The 21459-nt window shown below is 36.5% G+C and overlaps 1 protein-coding gene across 1 annotated transcript in view; it reads left to right on the plus strand.

Moving 5' to 3' along the window:
* Catspere (catsper channel auxiliary subunit epsilon) overlaps positions 1-21459 on the plus strand; it is a 175712-nt gene that overhangs the window by 124011 nt on the left and 30242 nt on the right. Inside the window, exons 16-19 of the mRNA XM_076872903.1 lie at positions 8876-8926; positions 10341-10374; positions 10444-10523; positions 20126-20225. Coding sequence (XP_076729018.1) covers positions 8876-8926; positions 10341-10374; positions 10444-10523; positions 20126-20225 — 265 coding nt within the window. The remainder of the gene's footprint in view (positions 1-8875; positions 8927-10340; positions 10375-10443; positions 10524-20125; positions 20226-21459) is intronic.

The raw sequence follows: 21459 nt of genomic DNA on the forward strand, positions 1-21459 counted from the left end.
TCCTCAGTTCTGGTGTGGTTGGTATCTTTGATCCTCAGAATATGGTGCATGGACCAGCACTGGCATCACCTGGATATCATTTAGAAATGCAGCAGTTCAGCTTTTATTCAGACTGTGGGTCACTACTTGTATTTTAGAAAAATATCCAGAAAAAAATAGTAGAGGAGTATTATAGTTCAAGAATAACTGCTATAAGCAGTGTATTACTAAAATCAATTTCTATACCATCACATGCAGAATTCCCTCTCAGACCCTTGATATCCTTCTGCAGTGAAATGTAAAGCAGCTTGAACCAATCTACATCTGGGAGGATCCATATAGTAATTGCCAACCTTGATTGTTCATCAGAATCACCTAGAGAGTAGTTTTCCACCCACTGCCAGTACTGATTTTATTTCATGAAAATTCTGGTGCCCATTCAGGGACAGTCTCTGCTGTGCACATGGCTGTGTACATGCTCCTCCCCCAGACTTAGACTCCTTCATTCCTATAAGTAGCTTTGGCAGAGTTCAGAAGTATTCATGGGGTATAAGCTTTCAAAAAACAGATGTTGGATTTGGCAAGATGGTGGATCAGAGGAACCCACAATATTGTAGCAGGATCCCCAAGACTGAATTAAAATAGCAGTTCTGCAGCAGCAAAGTGAGGTAGAAGACTGTAGGAAAACACTGGTAGGCAACCCAAAGTGCTGGGTGAAAAGCAAAGAAATTGGTTTCCAGAACAGAACAAGAATTAATAAAAGCCACATAGTGGCAGCATCCAGAGAGCAGTGGTGCAGTCGGGGAGGGGAAGCTCCCCTTCCACAAGATGAAAGAAATTCTTCCACTGAGTTTAAGAAAAACAGGCACCACAGCTGTCCAGCACATTCTCAATTCAGAAATGGTGAACTGAATAGGCACTGGAGAAAACCCTGGCACTCCCCAGCAGAGACAGTTAAAGCAGAAGTTGCAACAGCTTAAAAAGTCTCTTTTTCGGACCTCCCATGCAGCAGATTAGAATCCCTGAAATCTACCTTTGCTTTTCATATTTCACTCTCTAATTTTTTTTCTCTTTCTTTTTTTTTTTTTTTACTTGTTCATGGTACACTTGCTTTTTGAATACCCCAATCATACAGTCATTTAGGCTCTACTGTTCATGGTAAGCCATGAATAAGTCTGGGCATAGGATACAGACTAGAGAGAAACTCAGGGCAGCCCCAGCAGCTGCCAGTCTGTAGGTCTGCAGAGTGGAGAAGAGCATTTGAAAATAGTAGTCTGAGCTCTGGAATAAAGAGCATGGCTGAACTGAGACTTATCCGAGTCAGATGGAAAGCAGTGACCCCCACACCACCTCCCCCAAGCTCAGATAGGGCTGGAGGATAAGCTGACACATCCCACACACCTCCTCCCAGCACATGGACTGAAGTACTCAGAATGGGGGACATTACACAACCCAAATTGGTCTATAGGTGGAGCAGATGAGAGAGCTGGCTTATATCTCTGACAGATTGTCATTCCCACCACCAGACACAATAACAAAGCCATTCTGAGGGGAAAATCTGCTTTGAAGTATCCACTATCATATTGACCAGCAAGAAGAGGGTGGAATTCAGCATACAGATAATAAGTTTGGCTAGTTTAGGTCAGAAATAAGGGGGAAAAAAACCCCAGCATGATATGGGTATCTTACAAAATTCCTCATAGTTAGGAAATTCTAAAATCAAAACTGCAACTTAGTCTGTTAAGGTTGTCTCCTCATCAGAATATACCAGGATACTGGACCAAAGGCCTTTATATCTAAAGCTCCAACAAGAAGAAAACTGGATCTATTGGAGTGGCATCCCCTCCTTCACAGGAAATCTTAATTAAGCTTCTTCAGAGACTCTCATCATAATTGTTCTTAGACTATCAGCAAGAATTTCTGCAAAAGAGTTCAAATGTGGTTAGGCTTCCTATTTCATGTTGCTTGATCTTGCAATAACTAAATTTGGCTGTGGCCCCAGAGGAGATCAGCACTCCAGATTCTGAGCACCCCTTACTAGTTTTTCACAACATTGGTAGGCTTCCTAGTGTCATCAGTTTTCTAGTCTAACACTATATATGATTTGATTGGTTTTGTAAAAGTTTACAACAGGGAAGTGTGTTTACAAAAGCAGAATGCATAAGGGAGACTGTGGAGACCTCTAGCCTTGGGCTTGGAGCCTTCACAAGGGCATTTATACTTCAAAGGAAAGTAGTTAGATCCTAGGGAAAGTCCTTTACAATCTAAAAGGTAAGAGTGAATGGTGCTAATTAGATTCCTTGAAAACCATCTGTGGGGTGGGGGGAACCCTCCCTTTCCCAAGCATTAATTTTTGCAGAGAGTGTCCTTGGTTTATTTTTGTATTCAGTCCTGGGTTAGTTACCCACTACAGTTTAAAAAAAAAAAAAAAACTACTTTTATTTATGAAGGGAGGGAAAGTGAGGAAGAGAGCCGGGTAATCGAGAAATGAAAGATGGAGACCAGGCAGAGATACACATGAGAGTTTATTTCTCAGGACTGACAAATAAAGGCCGTCTCTCTATAGAAGAGAGAGGCAAAACAGGCTTGAGTTCTGGGACTTTTATGAGGGAGGCTCAGGAATCAGAGTCATGCGGGTCCTAACGTGGTAGTTAAGGGTTGGGTTGATATGAGGGAGTGGTGAGCCTTTCTCAGAAACACCCTTGGGTGGGAAAGGGAAACTTTTTCCTTAAGATGGCCATCCAGATGCTAGGCAAGGATCTTGATGAGGGCCACAACCAAGTTAAGATGGCACCTGACAGTTTGCTAGGAGGAGTGGTTTCTGAGCCAACGCCATGGAGCCATTAAGATGATAGAGATTCCTTAATGACTGACTGCTGTGTCTAGATTATGTCAATTAAGTTAAGCTGTGTGTATTTATTATGATGAGGAGGATTCCTTAATGACCAATTGATGTAAATTGAAACAACTTGTGTATAATCAGTTAAGTGTATATATACCTCTACTGTCCGACAATAAAGCGGCTCCTGCTGTATCAATCTTCACAAGTTCCTTGTCACTCGCCCCCAGCTATTTTGCCCAGCCAGTCAGACTGCGGCAGATCTGACAATGTAGACTTCTGCAAATTTCAAGCCTCTGAACCCCTTCACACCACACACACACACACACACACACACACACACACACACACTGGGTATGAAGTTCTAAAAATTTCTGGTGTAGAGGATGAATTGATTTAAGCGAAAACTCCCCCCTCTGGACCAGCTGCAGTCAATAAACCTGCTTCCTGCTGATTCCTCCGTGTCCAGCCTCATCTGTCCTACATCACTATGTATGACAGAGATTGCATTAACTGCTTGATAGTAACTGATTCCACAGTGACTTCCACATCTTATGTATTATCAAAGTTCTAATTTTATGTATTTTGTCAATTAACTGGATTCCCTCTCATACCCGATTTTTTCCCTCTTTTCCTTTTTCTTTAGACCTTCCTCTAATTCAGTTTTATATACTATCATTAATGCTTAATCCTCTCAATCTGTTCTAAATTATTTCTCTCCCACTTTTCTCTCTTGACAATGGAGTTGTAGATATCATTAGCAACAATTTTTATAGCATATGTTGATTTACTCTTAAAAAGTGGAATTGGTGGTTGAAAATAGCACTTCATTTTGATCAAGTGTGTCGAAGTGAAAATATGCACTAAGCCTGGGACTTAAGATAGATATCTTAAAATATCACGAAGGGACTCCCCCATACAAAAGAAGAGGAACACATCTCAACAGATGTGCAAATATAGGACCTCAGAAAACATGCCTCCAAAAATTTATAATGTCCCCCCCCAATAACCAAATGTACAGATGTTAATGTGGATAAAATGCCAAAGAATTCAAAAAGTTGATGGTTAAAATTATCATTGAATAAAAGAAGATCTAAGAAATAAACTAAAAAAGAAAATACATAAAGTGGAAGAGCAATTCAATAAAAAGATAGAAATTCTAAAAAAGAACCAAACAGAAATCCTAGAAATGAAAGACTCAATAAATCAAGAAAACAAAAATTTTAAAGTCTCACAATAGATTAGATCATGTCGAATACAGAATTTCAGGTATTAAAGACAAGGTGTAGAGGCTGAGGTTGTGGCTCAGCAGTAGAGCACTCGTCTGGCACATTCAAGGCTCTGGGTTCGATCCTCAGCACCACATAAAAATAAATAAATAAAATAAAGATATTGTTAAGTGTATATATACCTCTACTGTCCGACAATAAAGCGGCTCCTGCTGTATCAAAATATATATATATATATATATTTTTTTAAAGACAAAATATATGAACTTCAACATTCAATCAGCAATAAAGTGCAACAGTTCAGCTGGGCAAAATAACTGAGAGGTGACAAGCAACTTGAAGGTTGAAGCGGGAACTACTTTATTGTGAGTAAACTCAGTGGGAACTGAGCGAGAACTCAAAGTAGCGGGCACCCAAGGTAGCAGGAGCCGCTTCTCTGCTTCTGCCGCACAGCAGAGGTATATATACTTAATTAATTACACACAGCTTAACTCAATTAACATCATCTAGATACAGCAGTCAGCCAATAAGGAATCCTCATCATCTTAATGGCTTGCTGGCATTGCTTCACAAACCATTCCTCCTGGCAAACTGCCAGGCGCCATCTTGACTTGATTTGCATCCCCAACAATAAAGAAAATAATAACCTTTTTTTAGAACATATAAGAACTCTGGGACAACATTCTGAGAACAAATTTAAGAACTACAGGAATCTGAGATACAGGCTTATGGCCTGGATAACCTTTCCGGGAAATGATAATAACAGAAAAATTTCCAAACTTTGAGAATGAAGTGGACACATAGACACAAGAAACATTAAGAAGCTCAAGTAGACAAGATCAAAAAAGAACCTCTCTAGGACACATTATAATTAAAATGCCTAGCATACAGAGAACAAGGATAGAATTTTTAAACTCATCAAGAGGAAAACATCAGGTCACATTTAGAACCCTAAAGCAAGCAGGAGTAAGTGGCAACTCTACAATCAGAATCTGATTTCTCAGCACAAACTCTAAAAATCCAGAAGGGCTTGTTACACATCAATCCAAAGCCTGAAAGAATATAACTACTGACCAAGATTGCTATATCCAGCAAAGCTGTCCTTCAGAATTGAAATAAAAATAAAAAACTTCCAACATAAGCATAAACTAAAAGAGTTTATGACTACTAAGCAAGCACTTCAAAATAAAATAGTAAAATAAAAAAACCACTTGAAAATATTACACAGCAAGGAAATGAAAAAACAAATTCCTGAGATTACAAATGAGAAACAGGACTGAATTAAACATTAGAAATAAATCAAAACGGCAGTAATTAATAAACATCTCTCTATAACACTGAATATAAATGATCTTAACTCTCTAATTAAGGCATTGACTGACAGAGTAGGTTAAGAAAATAAGACTACATATTATTTGCAAGAGATTCATCCTAGAAGCAAAGACAGTCACAGGCTGAAAGTGAAAGAATAGAAAATGATATTTAGAACCCCAAAGCAAGCAGGAGTAAGTGGCAAGGCTAATATCCAAGAAAGCAAACTTAAAGACTCAAGTTAATCAGAGGAGACAAAGGAACAATCCAAGAAGAAGATATAATAATGGTGAATGTTTATGCCCCGAATTTCAATGCATCTCATTACATAAAACAAACACTACTCAACATAAAGACTCAGAGAGACCCCAATACTGAATGATTTCAACACACCTCAGTAGATAGGTAATCCAGACATAAAAATCACTAAACTCTACCAATTTTATGTAGACCAATGGAATAGAAGACCCAGAGACAAACCCACATATGTACAGTTATCTGATCTTTGACAAAGTTACCAAAAACACACACTGGAGAAAAGAAAGTCTTTTTTGACAAATGGTTCTGGGGAAATTGGATATCCATATGTAGAAGAAAGAAACTAGATCTTTATCCTCTCACCTCACACAAAAGTTAATTCAAAGTGAATCAAAGACCTAGGAATAAGACCAGAAACTGCAACTGCTAGAAGACAACATAGAGTCAACATTCCAACATATAGGCACAGCCAACAACTTTCTTAGTAAACCTCCTAAAGCTCAGAAAATAAAACCATGAATTAATAAAATGGGATTGTATCAATTTAAAAAGCTTCTGCACAACAAAGGAAATAAGAGTCTGAAGAGAGAGCCTACCAAATGGGAAAAAATCTTTGCCAACTATTCTGCTGACAGAGAATATATAAACAACTCAAAGAGCTTAACATCTAAAACCCAAATAAACCAATTAACTAATGGACAAATGAATCAACTGATATTTCTCAAAAAAAATATACAAATGACCAACAAATATATGAAAATGTTTTCAACATCTTTAGCAATTAGGGAAACTCAAATCTAAACTACACTGTGATTTCATCTCACTCCAATCAGAATGGCAATTATCAAGAACGCAAATAATAAACATTGACAAGGATGTGAGGAAAAAGGAACACTTATACAAAGAGATGGGACTGTAAATTAGTACCACTATGGAAATCAGAATGAAGTTTCCTCAAAAGACTAGGAATGGAACTACCATATGACCCAGGTATCTCATTCCTTGATATTTATTTCAAAAGAATTAAAGTCAGCAATACATGGATACCCATGTTCATCACAGTTCATGATGGCCAAGTCATGGATACAGTCTTAGGTGTCTGTTAACAGATGTATGGATTTTTAAAATGTGGTGATAACACACACACACACACACACACTCACACAGCCATAAAGAAGAACAAAATTATGTCTTTTATAGGAAAATGGGTGAAACTAGAGAATACCATCTTAAGTAAAATAAATCAGATTCAGAAAGTCAAGGATCACATATTTTTTCTAATATGTGGAAGCTAAAAAGAAGGGAGAGAAAGGGCATCTTGTGAAAATAGAATAGAGAGGAGTAGAGAGGATGGGGTTTAGAGGAAGGAAAGAGGAAAAGGAAAGAAGAGTTGCCATATGCAGGTACAAATATATCACAATGAAGCCTGCTATTCAATATAGTTCTTTAACAAAAATATATTTTAAAAAAACAGATGTTGATGACAAGTCTGGGGAAGACTGCAGAAAGGAAGCGGGGGAGAAGTCATCTGGGTTTCAGGACCTTACTCTGGATCTTTTAGTCAATGATCCACTGCTCCAGAACCTAAAAGTAGCTTGAGTATCTTAGGTTGTAGGCAGCCTACACCTTCATAATTACCAAGGGAGACCAGGGCTTTCTAGGGTCCAAGGTACTTGAGAAGATCTGTCAATGAAGGAAAGTATTTCCAATTTGGGTTCAGAGTGAGTGGTGGTTAAGATCTCCAGTGTCTATCTAAAAATGGTGGTGACTAGTATTCCTTCAAAGTTACTTTGGAAGCAGCCAGCTAAAGTGATCAGATGTATAATCATTATAGCCCTCTGTCCACATGAACCCTAAACAGAAATTTTGTGCATCCTTGAAATAAGTTCTAATCTACACAATGGGGTCTCTGGTAGCAACTAGAAATCTCTGTTTAAAATAAAAAAAAATATGTGAAATAAAACAGTTCAAAGAATTTATCATTTTGATAGATTTTCTAGGAATTTATTTTTATTATTCTGTGTATGTGTGTTTTAGCATAGTAACTGTTTATTGTGATAAAATTCACATAACAGCATGTGACATTGATCATTTTAACCATTTTAAACGTGTACAATTCAGTGGAATTAATTATCATCATGATGTTGTATGGTTTACACCACTCTAGTTCCAAAATATTTTTATCATCCCCAAAGGAAACTCAGTACCCAGTAAACAGTGACTTTTATTCTCCTCCCCCATCCCCTGGTGACCATCAATCTGTATGAATTTGCCTAATCTGTATGCTTCATATAAAGGCAGTATATTATATGTTATATGAAATATGACCTTTTGTGCCTGGCTTCTTTTCCTTAGCATTTTTTGAGATTCAGTTGCTTTCATGGTTGACTAACACTCCAATGTATTGGTATACCTTATATTGTTTTTCCATTCGTCAGTTCATAGACATTCAGAATGTTTCCACCTTTTGGCTTTTGTAAATAGTACTACTATTAACATTTGTGAACAAGTTTTTGTTTGAACATCTGTTTTCAATTAGATTGGGTATGTACTTAGAAGTGGAATTGTTGGGTGGTATGTTTAACTTATTGAGGAACCACCAAACCCTTTTCACAATGACTGTACCTTTTTACATTGCTGCCAGCAATGTATGAGGGTTCTAATTTCTCCACATCCTCTAAGACTTGTTGTCTTCTGTTTGGATTTTTTTCCCTCATTTTTAAATAGATAAAATTGTATGTGTGTAGTATATGCAACATGATGTTTTGAAGTACGTTTGTGGAATAGCTAAATTTAATTAACACAGGCATTACCTCAAATAGTTTTCATTTTATGAAGAAAACACTTTATATCCATTCTCTTAGCATTTTTCAAGAATATAATAAATTATTAAATATACCCACCATGTTGTACAATAGCTCTCTTGAACTTATTTTCCCTAACTAAAAGTTTCTATCCTTTAATCAACCTCTCTCCAACACTCCCCCACATTCTATAAATTTTTAATATACATGTATCAAATATAAATAGTAAGTCAGTAGATTTCATATTCTAGTGTCTTCAGAAACAATGTGAGGCTAGCTGTTTGTTTTTTAGTAGAAATACTAGGGCCACACACTAACCCCAGAAATTCTAATTCAGTAAATGGTGATTTTATGACACTCTTCAGTTTGAGAATCACTGAGTTAAATGATTAAATGCTTGTGCAAATATATAAGGAATGATATTACAACTTTGTTGTTTTCTTTTCTTTTTTTAGATTTCTGAACAAAGAATGTATTCACCATGATTTTTCCTATGTGATTGACAAGTAAGAAACATTAGCACTGAGTTTTTTATTAATGTTCTAATAGTAATTTATAATCAGTACTTATTCATTGAATTCCTGTTAATATCTATGTGTTTGGCTTTATACTTTATGTCAGTTTCAGTATTAAGCCAAACATGTAGACAATGTAACTAACCTCTGAAATATACAAGAGAAAGATTTAGTCATAATCTCCTCCTTCAATTTATTTCAATAAACAAAGCAAGCCTCATATTTAGTCTCTAGTTTCAAAATCATTCCCTCTAGTTTAAGGAAGATACAGAAGACTATTTTTTTTCTAACATCATTTTTCTCTAATTCTAGTAAAGGATTTACCAGGAAAGACCTGACACCAAATAGTCTAGTGACTGAACTTTTATACTATATTTTATATTTAATTTTACATATTTTAATAATGTTATTTATTGAAGACATAATTAAACAAAATATTTTACTTTTGTAAAATAAATATCTTTGTAAAAATAATCTTTAAATATATACAGGTCTATCAAAAGTATAGAAGTCCACAGCCTCTAACATACTTATAGGAATCTTTTAGAAGTTGTGAAATTTGGGGTTGGGTGTGGTGGCGCATGCCTATAATCCCAGTGACTTGGGAGCCTGAGACAGGCAGATCACAAGTTCCAGGCCAGCATGGTCAACTTAGTAAGAACGTGTCTCAAAATAAAAAATAAAAGAAGACCAAGGATATGGCTCCTCAATGGCAAAGCATGCCTGAAGTGATTTAACCTCAAGACAGCTGGAGAGGTGGGGGAGTTTACATGCTCTAGGTTGCAATGCTTGGTATAGGCAGTGGGTGAAGTAGAAGGGATGTGGAGAAAATGTGTAGTAGTTGGTGAGGGCACCACCTTACAATGTCTATGTGGCAGCTGGACCTGACAAGTAAGAATATGAAATAGGTTATATCCACCATGGAAGGAATTTCTTGAGTCTCTCTCCTGAAGATACATAGAGCAAGTGAGAAGTGACGAGTGATTCAAGTTAGAGACTGACAAAGACAGAAAATATGTGAGAGAATGTGGTTTTGAAGGAATAAACCCTTGAGTTCATGAAAGGGGAGGGGAACTGCAGAGGAATAGAGCAAAGAACATGGACTTGATAATCATGCAACTTCCTAGTAGTAAGGCAAGATTTGTAGCCTTGAACAAGTTTTGTACAACTTCTGAGAATGATGCCATACACACAAATGGAAAACAATAATTCATACCTTTTGTTGTTACAAGAATATGTTAATATGTGTAGAAAGTACCTGAAAGCACCCAACAGTTTATGCTTATGTTTACCTATTTGACTTTCATGACATCTCCTTACCTAAACAAAGTGTTGGTCTTACTTCTTTATGTTTTAAAAAAGGAGAAAGAAAGAAATAGTGAAGAATGTCTTTTTTTTTTTGCAGGTCATATCTGAGAGATAAACCACCTAAAAACTTGGTAAGAAAATTGTAATTTTTGTCAGTGAGTCAAATATATACAATAACTAAAGTACTCTTCCTTTTCTAGAAAATAAGCTATAACTGGTCACAATATGGTTGCCCATTGAGACTTGATTCCAGAGAAGAGTTTCAACCTTTCATTCAATTGTAAGTTTATCATTAGAATTTTTAACATATTTTATAATTTCAAAATAGAAGTTTGAAAACAAGACTAATTACTCTTGCATGTAATAATGAACTTTTTTTGAGTACTCAGTTCATGCAAGACTTGGTTTTCAGTATTCATTATATGAAGTTGGACAAACGGCTTCTGCATGTTGAGAGAGGTTACAGTTTAGCCACTGTGACATAAGAGGGTAAGAACTGAGAGTCTTCTCAGGTATGCAGACAACCCTCCCTTTATCCTTTCCGAATGTCTCCCCAGGCAACCCCTGCCTGGATACTGCCTTGTGAAGGTGACATGACTTCTCTTCTCATAAGCTTAGAATAAGTGGAACTTTGTAAGGAAAGAATTTTGAGTACTCATATTGAGGAGATCTCAAAAATATTATTGCTGACTTTACTCGTATGTATGTGTGTGTGTGTGTGTGTGTGTGTGTGTGTGTGTAAACTGAACTCAAGGCATGGTGTATGCTAAGCACATACACTACCACTTCTCTGTAGCCACTGCCCCTGATTTAGTTCTTTTATTCTTGACTTATGACTATAAAAGTTAAACAGACTATTACAAAATTTAAAATACAGAAAAATTTAAGAAGTAAATGACCGCGTTTCTAAATGTTCTGTTATTATAAACAAAATTACGTTGAATATTTGTTTATGTACATGGATATTTGGACACTAGTCCAGCTATGCCATTAGGATAAGCTATCAGAAGTGAAGTCCCTGGGTCTAAAACATCAAAAGTTTAGTGACAGCTTTCAGATTTGGAGGACCACTTAGGCCAAAGACAATGTGAATCTCTCAGGGTGGATAGGTGTAGAAGTAATGAATCGGTGCTCCAATTTAGTTTTGTTATCAGAGTTCTCCCCAGTTAGGATCCAGAAGGCCTCTGCTAACATGTTGCACCCCCATTTCCATCTTCCTGCCCCCAAATTGCCACCCATAGCTCTTCTAAGTTTCTACCCTGTGCTCTTTCTCTCTCACATCATAGTCCTATAATCCGGTCAAAATTCTCTGTACTCTCAGGCTAAATTGTCATCTTCCTTTGTTTGGTTCTCCTAAACATATAATCATACCACTGCTTTTCCTGGGCACCTAAGGCACTCTTTTTCCTACTGAGGCCTGGATTTTGTTCTTGTGTTCTTGCTTACATAATGCTTAATCCCTCAGGAGTAAAAATTTTAAATCTGGATGTTCTCTCCCACTACAGTACACTCTTTGGGTCAGTTCATCACAATTACACACCTATTTTTTACCAAGTACTGTGCCAAGCACCCTTGAAAGGCGTACAGGATTTCTAACCTCAGAATTCAAGAGTCTGATAATTAGACAAACATATGAGTTGGTATGCTAAGCAGAATGATAGAAAGGGATGTGTCATGGGTGTTGGTATTGAAACTCAAAAGAAAAGAATCTAACCCTGCTATTGAGGGAGATGGGTTCTGGAAAATGTTCTAGAAAATTTGCATTTCAGCTGAATCACTGCATCTTAAAGTTAGCTGAGCCAAGGGAGGGAAGAGGAGAAATGGGAAGGGTAATATAAATTCCACTAGGTAAACCTTTCAAGCAAAAGTGGTATTTTAGGGAAGAAAATTTATTGTTCAACAAGTATGATGCTGTTGGAACATAAAGTGTCAGCATAAGAGGCTGGTGAGCAATTCCAGCAAATTTCTCTCAGGATATTTTACAGAATTTGACAATCAGACCCTAAATTTTTTATGAAAAAAAACAAAGGGCCTAAAATAGTCAAATATCTTACAGAATTCAAGTTCTAGAAACGGCAGAGTGATTTTATTTAACATAACCTCTGCCCAGTGATAATTACATGCTGTGATGTAATTATGATGGAGGGCAAAAACTGGTAGGGATATTATCCTTGAAAGAAGATTTTCCTGAGGTTACTTCCCACTTTTTGGCAGGATTGAGAGAATACGGCTTTAACAGAAAGTCACAGTCCTAGTGGACTCAAGAGATAGAAACTGAGGTTTAGGACTGCCAAAGTAGCTATAAATTTAGATGAAAAATCTTAGAAAGGAGAATCATTTCAAGAGAGAAACAAGACTTTTGAACTGTGCATGTATGGGGAATGGCTCTTAGGAACCAAGCACAAAATAACTGTTTGGAGGTAGAGATAATAACAACTGTCTGATCCTGGGAAAGAACTACTAAAGTTTCAAATCCTAACACCTTGAAGTGGGAAACACCTTGGGCTTTCCATTGACAACAGAAGAGCCACACCTGATAATTAAGCCAAGGACAAAGTGCTAAGAGTAAAACAAAACAAAACAAAAATTTTAAAGTCCTAACAAGGCTTTAAAGTAAATTTCATTAGGATCAAAGAAATCCACCAGTTAATTTATATTGCTCCCAAAACAGAAATACAACTCTTTAAAGAAAATAATAAAATCCAGCATCTCATGAATAATTTTTAATGTTCTACTCAAAATAAAAAATTACCAATCATCCAAAGAAGCAAAAAAAAATGACCCATAATCACTAGAAAAGTCAATAGCAGCAGACCAGAGATGACCCAGACACTGACTGATATTTAGTAGAACAGGACTTTAAAACAGCAATTATAAATATGTTAAAGAATTCAGAGGAAAAGTACAGAGTATGGCCTAACAGATGGGGAATGTCAACAAAAAATTGCTAACTAAAAAAATAAATAAATAAAAGAAACAAATTAGAATGTTAGGATTTAAAAATACAGAATTTGAAATTTAAAAATAAAAGTTTTATAGCAAATTGAGCAAAGCAGGTAAAAATATTGACGAAACTAAAGGGAGCTCAATGGAAATTATCCAAAATGAACCACAGGGGAAAAAAGTTTAATTAAGTGCCTCCACAGACTATGGACAATATCAAACAGTTGGCCTTAAATATTTTTAGAAGGAGGAAAATAAGAAAGAATAAATTTTTAAGAAATATTGGCTGAAATTTGCCCAAATCTAGTGGAAAATATTAGCCCACAGGTACCAGAAACTCAGTAGACCCCACACAGGGTAATATGAAGACCACACAAAGATACATCAGACAAAATGATGAAAGGTAAAGATAAAATCATTAGAATCTGCTGTAAAGGAAAAAAAAAGAAAAAAAAACATTATATTCAAGAAAACACTGATAAGAAGGATAACCAACTTTTTGTCTAAAATAGGGCCATGTGACAAAAGAATGGCACTTTTAAGTGCTGATGAAAAAAAAAAGAATTATTAACTATCAAGTTAAACATAGAATTACCATATGATCCAACAAATCCACTTTGGGGTATCTAACCCAAGTAATGAAAGACTAGATCTCAAATAGATATTTGTACATCAAAATAACAGCATTATTGACTCTAGTTAGTTTTATGGAAGCAATCCCAAGTGTCCATCAATAGATGAATGGATAAGCAAAATATGATGCACAGATAGCCTCTGACCTATGAGAATTTGACTTAAAATTTTTAACTTTACAATGGTACAAAAGTAATATGCATTCAGTGACTGTACCTCCAATTTTGAATTTCAGTCTTTTCCTACAGTAAAGAAAGCCATTCCATTTTTCACTTTCACTACAGTGATTAATAAATTGCATGAGATATTCAATGCTTTGTTATAAAATGGGATTTATTTTGGTGATTTTGCCCAACTGTAAGCTAATGTAAGTGTTCAAAGCACATTCAAGTTAGGCTAGGCTAAGCTATTCTGTTCAGTAGATTAGGCATCTTAAATGCATTTATGATATTTTCAACTTATCATAGGTTTATTGGGACATAACATCAAAAGTTGAGGAGGATCTATGTACACACAATAGGATATTATTTGGCATTAAAGGGAAGAAAATTCTGACATATAATGAAATAAAATCTTTTTTGTTGTTCTTTTTAGATATACATAACAATAAAGAGTATTTTGACATACTATACATACAGGGAATATAACTTCCCATTCCTGTGGTTTTATATAATGTGGAGTTAAACAGGTTGTGTATTCATATATGAATATAGGAAAGTTATGTTGGATTCATTCTACTGTCTTTCTACTCCCATCCCCTCTCCCTTCCCTTCATTTCCCATGTCTAATCCAGTGAACTTCTACTCTTCCCTCCCCCACAACTCATTGTGTGTTAGCATCCCCATATCAGAGAGAACATTCAGCCTTTGGTTTGAGTGGATTGGCTTATTTCACTTAGCATGATAGTCTCCAGTTCCATCCATTTATCAGCAACTGCCATAATTTCATTTATCTTTATGGTGAAGCAATATTCCATATACTACATTTTCTTTATACATTCATCTGTTGAAGGGCACCTAGTTTGGTTCCATAGCTTGGCTATTGTGAATTGAGCTGCTATAAATATTGACATGGCAGCCTTACATCAATATTTTGCTGATTTTAAGTTCTCCGGTTATATATTGAGGAATGGAATAACTGGGTCAAATGTTGGTTCCTTTCCAAGTTTTCTGAGGAAACTGCATTCTGCTTTCCAGAGTGGTTGTATCAATTTGCAGTCCCCCCAGCAATGTCTGATGTAACTTTTTCCCCACATCCTGCCAACATTTATTTTTGGTATGGAAGATTATTAGAGTCTCATTGGGGTAGGGAGTCTGCCCAGAAGAATTGAAACCACCCTAAATCTTAATATCTCTAATAACTGACAAATAATAGAACACAAAAACTAGTCCACATGGGTTCTTAACTAGACAAAGAGAAAATAGCTCTAGTGATTTATTTAATGGGGTACATCAAAGGCAGGGATAAAGTTTCAAGGGCAGAGTCTTGCAGTCAGCAGATTGACATCTCAGCAAGTCACACCCATCTCAAGTGCTGTGTGGGATCTTAGGCAGACCTTGAGGGGGAAGTTCACCTGTATCAGGCAGTCAATTCCTGTGGGAGTTCCCAGTCCCAGACTCATCCCCTCAGGAGGTTACTATGCACAAAATAGTCCACACACAGCCCACAGACAGCTTGTAACAATTTATGGTAACTTGTATTCTTAATAATTACCATTCTGACTCTGTGTAGTAACACCAGAAAATCCCGAAGACATTGTGCTAAGTGAAGTGAGCCAGTCACAAAAGAACAGATACTGTACAATTCCACTCATAGGAGGTATTTAGAGAAGTCAGTTCACAGAGACAGAAAATATAATGATGGTTGCCAGGGTTGAGAGATAAGTGGACTAGGGAGTTGATTAATGGGAGTTATTTAGTTATTTAGATAAGTGGAATAGGGAGTAATTTAGTTATTTCATTTTGCAAAATGAAAAGTTCTGGAGATGGATGGTGATGATAGTAACACAACAATGTGAATGTACTTAATGTCACTGAACCATACACTTAAAAACGTTTAAAATGATAAATTTTATGTTATACTTTGCCACAATGAAAAATTTATCTATAGTTAAAAATACCATAAACAAAGTAAAAAAGATAAATTGTTAAAGTGTAAATAACATAATAAACCACAGAGGAATGGAGAGAACCCTCCCCAAATCCAAGTTCCTAGATGCCACCTAAGCGTCAACCTTGCCAGCCTGGTTTTCTAAGGCCTGCAAACTTAACTCTTTCAAGAAGATGTTTTTAGTAATAAACAAAATGAAAAATTTTAAATAACATACTATTTCACATCCATCAGAATGGGAAAAAAACTAAAATCTTGCTCTACTGTGTTTTGCCAGGAATGTAGAACAATAGAAATTCCTCTGTATAGCTGCTTTAAAACATTTGTGTAAGTGTATAAAACTCTTAGATAGCTACTACAGCCACTTTGAAGAGCATTTTGGCAAAAGTGAAAGACATTATATATGTAAGACTTTTCATATTTTCACTGTAAATAGATGAAAATTTTTTCATATTAGGGAAAATTTGGAAACAACCTAAAAGCCGATTAATGAAAGAGTAGATGGATAAATTATATAATTAGTTAGAATTATGAACTAGGAAGCTTGTGAGAGAGGAAAATCAGATGCCGTAGTTCAAGTTAAAAGGTAAAGAGGGAGCTGCTGCTGAGAAAAACAGAACATAAGAGACTAGAAATTTCAAAGGCTGTACCCCAAAGCCTAATATTGAATGGAGAAGAGTAGACATAATGTAATATCATTTGTGTATGTTTTCAAATCCAAAAAGTAATACTACATAAGATTTATGGATCCCTGCATGTAAGAAAAGCAGAAAACATGGGTAGAAATGAGATGTAATGATTTTTACATTATTTTTTGTTTTTCTGCATATTTGAAATATTTTCATAATGAAAATATGCTATAGGAACAAGGCCCATGAAAAAACTGAGGAAATAGGATCAAAAGCCAAAAATCAAGGTTAAAAGGGGAAGAACTCATCCTTTAAGACTTGGGGGTGGGGGGAAAGAGTAAAAATGAATGTAAAAACTGACTGGTTTGGAGATAAGAATGCAGGAGTTGAGAAAGATCATGTCCTATAGCCTCAGCTTCCTCACATAACATAGAAAGGAGAGTCCTCTACAAACTGAGAAAAGGGAGGCATTGAGGAGGGGCCTTGAGGAAGATGTCAAAGGTTACTAAGGTTACTATGAGAAGGGCTGAGGAAGGACCAGTCAAAAGATTACAGGAGAGCATCAAAGGCACAGTTGAGGTAAATGGGTCCAATCCCCATGGATGCTGACTTTCTAAAGAAGTCATATTATAACACCCAAGGTTTGGTTTAGATGTTGAGTACAAGAGGAAGAAGACATGAGTGAATTTAGGAAGCTGGTCAGAGAGGGGGTCAGATAACCTGAGATCCTGACTGCGTAAGGAGGGGGTGACAAAAGTGTTGGAGGGAACTGCCACTGGAGGCAGGGAGGATTGGGAAACTGGCAGTCTCCAAGAGGTCAAGGACATGTGGATGATGGAAGAAGTTGAGGTTGAGAATAGATGATTGGAGCAGCACTGTTTTGGAGTTGCAGTAGCACATTTTTCTAAAGACAACTTATTCGTGTCTCTGCTACTCAAAATAATTGATAGAGCTTTTTGCTTCCAATTCTCCTAGGATAATCAACCAAATATTAGAGGCCAACTACTGTCAGATTAATAAAGCTTAGTGTCCAGATATATTGAATTATAGCAAAACATAGATGCAAACAGAGTATTCAACCAGGTATTCGTCAGACATAATTTCAGGTGCTAATTAATTAATTAGTTTTGAGAATCAGTGGAACTGTGACCACTGGGAAATTATTAGTCCACCGGCTAAGAGAGAATGGCTCAGGAACAAGGTTGGGCAGAATTTTACAGATAAAAGGATAATAAATTTACCATTAAATGCTAATAAGATGCGAAACAAGTCCTGGAAATGTGATCCCACTGGGAACATAAACCATTCCAGTTGGATCATACGTCCAGCTTGAAGGATAGAGGTGATTGGGGGTATGCAGTGTAGATTGCTTGGCTCAAATATGAGAGTTCCTGGAAGGTTGTTTTTTTATTGCTAGGTAATCCCTCTAGTGTCAGCAAAGTCCAAGATGTTAAAGTATCCAAATACAGAAAATAAAAGACATAGTGAATATAATGGGATATCCACAAAGTTTGTATCTAATGAATGTAAATCAACAGCGAGGTTTCTTCAATACCAAAAGAGGAACTACCTTAGTGGAATAATTATCAATTGTCAGAAATTAGCCCAAACTGTGCATTTCTGAATTTTTTCAGGTTATATTAGTATTCTATTTTACACTAATGAACATTAATGAACAGAAACAATGTTTACATTGGCAAGTACTTTTGTCATCTATTCTCAATGAAATAAATAAAACATTATCAAAGATCATTATAAACCCAGAAATTATGGCTCATGCAATGCATCATTATTGCCACTAGAGGACACTATAGCTCATTGCTCTTTTGAGAGTTGACAATTAACATGGTCCAAATAGATTTTTATTTATTTATTTATTTATTTAATAGACACAATACCTTTATTTTATTCATTTATTTTTATGTGGTGCCAAGGATCAAACCCAGTGCTTAACATGTTCGAGGCAAGAGCTTTATCAATAAGCCATAGCCACAGTCCTTTTTGTTTTTTGTTTTTTTAAGTAAAACGTGGCTTTGCAACCAGTTCGTAATGTCAAGAACTTCATGATTTTCAGAAGATGAAACAAAAATCCTTCTCCTCAAAGGCTGCTAGAATTAAAGCTTTGCTAATCCTGACCCAACTCTGAAACTACAAAAGTGTGTGTGTGTGTGTGTGTGTGTGTGTGTGTGTGTGTGTCCATAGGATTTTTTTTCTGCAAAGAGCCCAGAGCTTAGAGTTTCAGAATTCTCTGTGACCCCCACTCTGACACCAAGAAGTCAAGCACCAATACGCCAGTTCCTAGCTAGTCATGCCTGTTTGAGTACTGACCTTCTGAGTTCATCTCTTTATGATTTCTCAAAACTAATTAATATGGAAATAAAAAGTAGCTTCTTAGATATTACTTTTTGACACTTAAACTTTTTTCATCCAATTTGTGAGAATAGGTCAATAACTGCTTCTTATAACCAGGCTTGAATGATAGCCATTTATAGCAGATCTGAAAGCCAGCCACAACAACTCCAAGATGATTTGGACAGGGAAAAAGGAAACACTGTCAAGGACCTATTATTTTCTGTGAATTGCACAGAACTATCAAATGAGACATTATATCAAAAAGTGGGGCAATACTGCAAGATTCGGTAGCCTAGAAGTAGTGCCTGAGACCAACATCCTAAGTGAAAATTCCACCCAAAGGGTAAGGGGGACAATTTCCTTCAGAAATATGAGCAATAACTGATGGAGAAAGAAGTCATATAACAACTATTTTTACAGTCACCAGTTCTAGTATGCAAAGGTATGGCTTTATCAATAATTTCACCTTAGCTTTGGTCTTGAGTCCCTATATTTACATGGTAGTAAGGGGGAAAAAAATCTTTGAAAACCACATCTCTTTGAAAACTCAGAGTCTCCGGGAAATATTCGAAGCCCAGCTGGGCTTATGTACCCAGACCCAGAACTAGGGAAGGCGTATCCTGCTCATGTAGAGCTGTGCTGGTGTCTACTGCTGGTAGAGACCAGCCTCACCTTACCCCTTGCCCATGCTGCTGAGCCTTTGGGACTCAGTCACATCTTCCAGCTGGTTTCTCCTGGGAAATATGCAAATCTCAGTGCTCATAGTATTTCTGTGATTTCATTCTCTGATGTGTAATAGGCAAATGACAGGTTTTTTTTAATTAAATGACCTCAGGGATATTTGCCTTGCTCTCCCCTCCATTCCTCACCTCCCGTCCTAGACAGCAGGCCTCAGCTACCCTTGTCCACATATGGTCCTTACTAAAGCAAAGGGAGCTATGGCTCCAATTTTATATTAATTTATATTAGGGTTTTTTTTCTTGAATAATACCTGTGATTTCATTCATCTGTTAAAATAGACCTATATAGCAGGCACTAGTATTTGACAGATAAGATAAACTGAGGCTTCAAGAGTTTAAGTAACTTTCCCAGGATCACAAAGCTAATAAGTGATAAAGACAGGATTCAAACTTGTGCCCATTGGACTTGAAAGCCAGGACTTTAAACTCCTCTATTTCACACCAATTATTGTTTTTGTCTTTGGTCTTTCTTTTAGATTTGATGATAATGGCTTTATTGAAGACATCCAAGTAAATTTCATATTGTGGGAAATTCATGGCAGGCATGACTATAGTTTTACTAAAACTATGAAGCAGGTATGATATCTTTGAATTTAAACATGATTTAACATGTAATTAGACATGTCTTTCTATTTTAAATCCATATGTAAAAGATCTAAAGAAGTAGAACCAGGACGCAGTGGGTCCAAAAAAAATCACTTCTATATTAAATTCGTCGACAACTAAAATTTATTGTCATATAAAACACATATAAAGGAGTGAGGAAAAAATAATGTTTATACAAGAGTGATGCAATTATATATGAGTATTTTCTTTTCTCTCCAAACTCTATTTAATGTTTAATGGATCAAATTTCGGTTGTGGGATGTTTGTCCCATTTGTGCTAAATCAAATGGAGAATCTCAGGCTTCAAATTTCTTAACTTCTTTGCATCATTTGCCCCTTCTGACCTTGGTTTCAATGTCTTCCCATCTCCTATCCTCCATGACCAGTTAATCTCTGCCTTCTCTGTGAATTTCCCTTATTTTATCCTTTCAATTTGTAGGGACATGACAGAGAGGCCTTACAACTCCCACTCACCATACTTTATCTCCCTGAGTGGGTCTTTCTGCCCTTGAAGGAACCCCTCCAGAAGTTATCAGCATTGATTCCTAAGATTGCCCAGAGATATCAGGCTCAAACAAAACCAGGAATGACTCCTTCCAAACTGATCGTCTTCTCTACCAAACAGTCTAATAACCAAGAGGTACAACCTGCCTACATGGCCGCCAAGAGAACGGAGCTCCACTTGCCACTTCCCAGAATACTGTAAGAACTTATTGTCTTGTGATATGTAACCAAATAAATCCGTTTAACCACACATTCCTCCTATACTGTTCAACACCCAACATGTCATACCTTCTACCCTACTTCCTCCCCAGAGTCTCATCCTTAAACTACTGTAATCTTCTATTACCTTGGTTCAGAATCCCATTACTCTCTTCCTTCTCAAACCTTTTCATTATACCTTAGGGCTAAACACTCTTGCATCCTTCTTCAGTAGAACTTCCTGAGAGAATATCCCTTTGCTCTCTCTTACCCCATATATTTAAATGTGAGGTGTGGAGCTGATGCTCTCCCTAACTCATAGTATCATTGGTTGATCATTATGTTTCCCGTTTGTTTGAGGCTCCCACCAACCAGTTGACATCTGTCCTATCCCTGTTTGCTGTTGTCATATACTCAGAACTTGTTTTTCCTCAAGCCCTGAAAACAATTATAGTTGACTTCTGAATTCTGTCATCCATCACACAAGGGTATTGCTGGAAAG

The sequence above is a fragment of the Callospermophilus lateralis genome, chromosome 13, assembly GCF_048772815.1.
Source record: "Callospermophilus lateralis isolate mCalLat2 chromosome 13, mCalLat2.hap1, whole genome shotgun sequence".
In the NCBI taxonomy this organism is placed as follows: Eukaryota; Metazoa; Chordata; class Mammalia; order Rodentia; family Sciuridae; genus Callospermophilus; species Callospermophilus lateralis.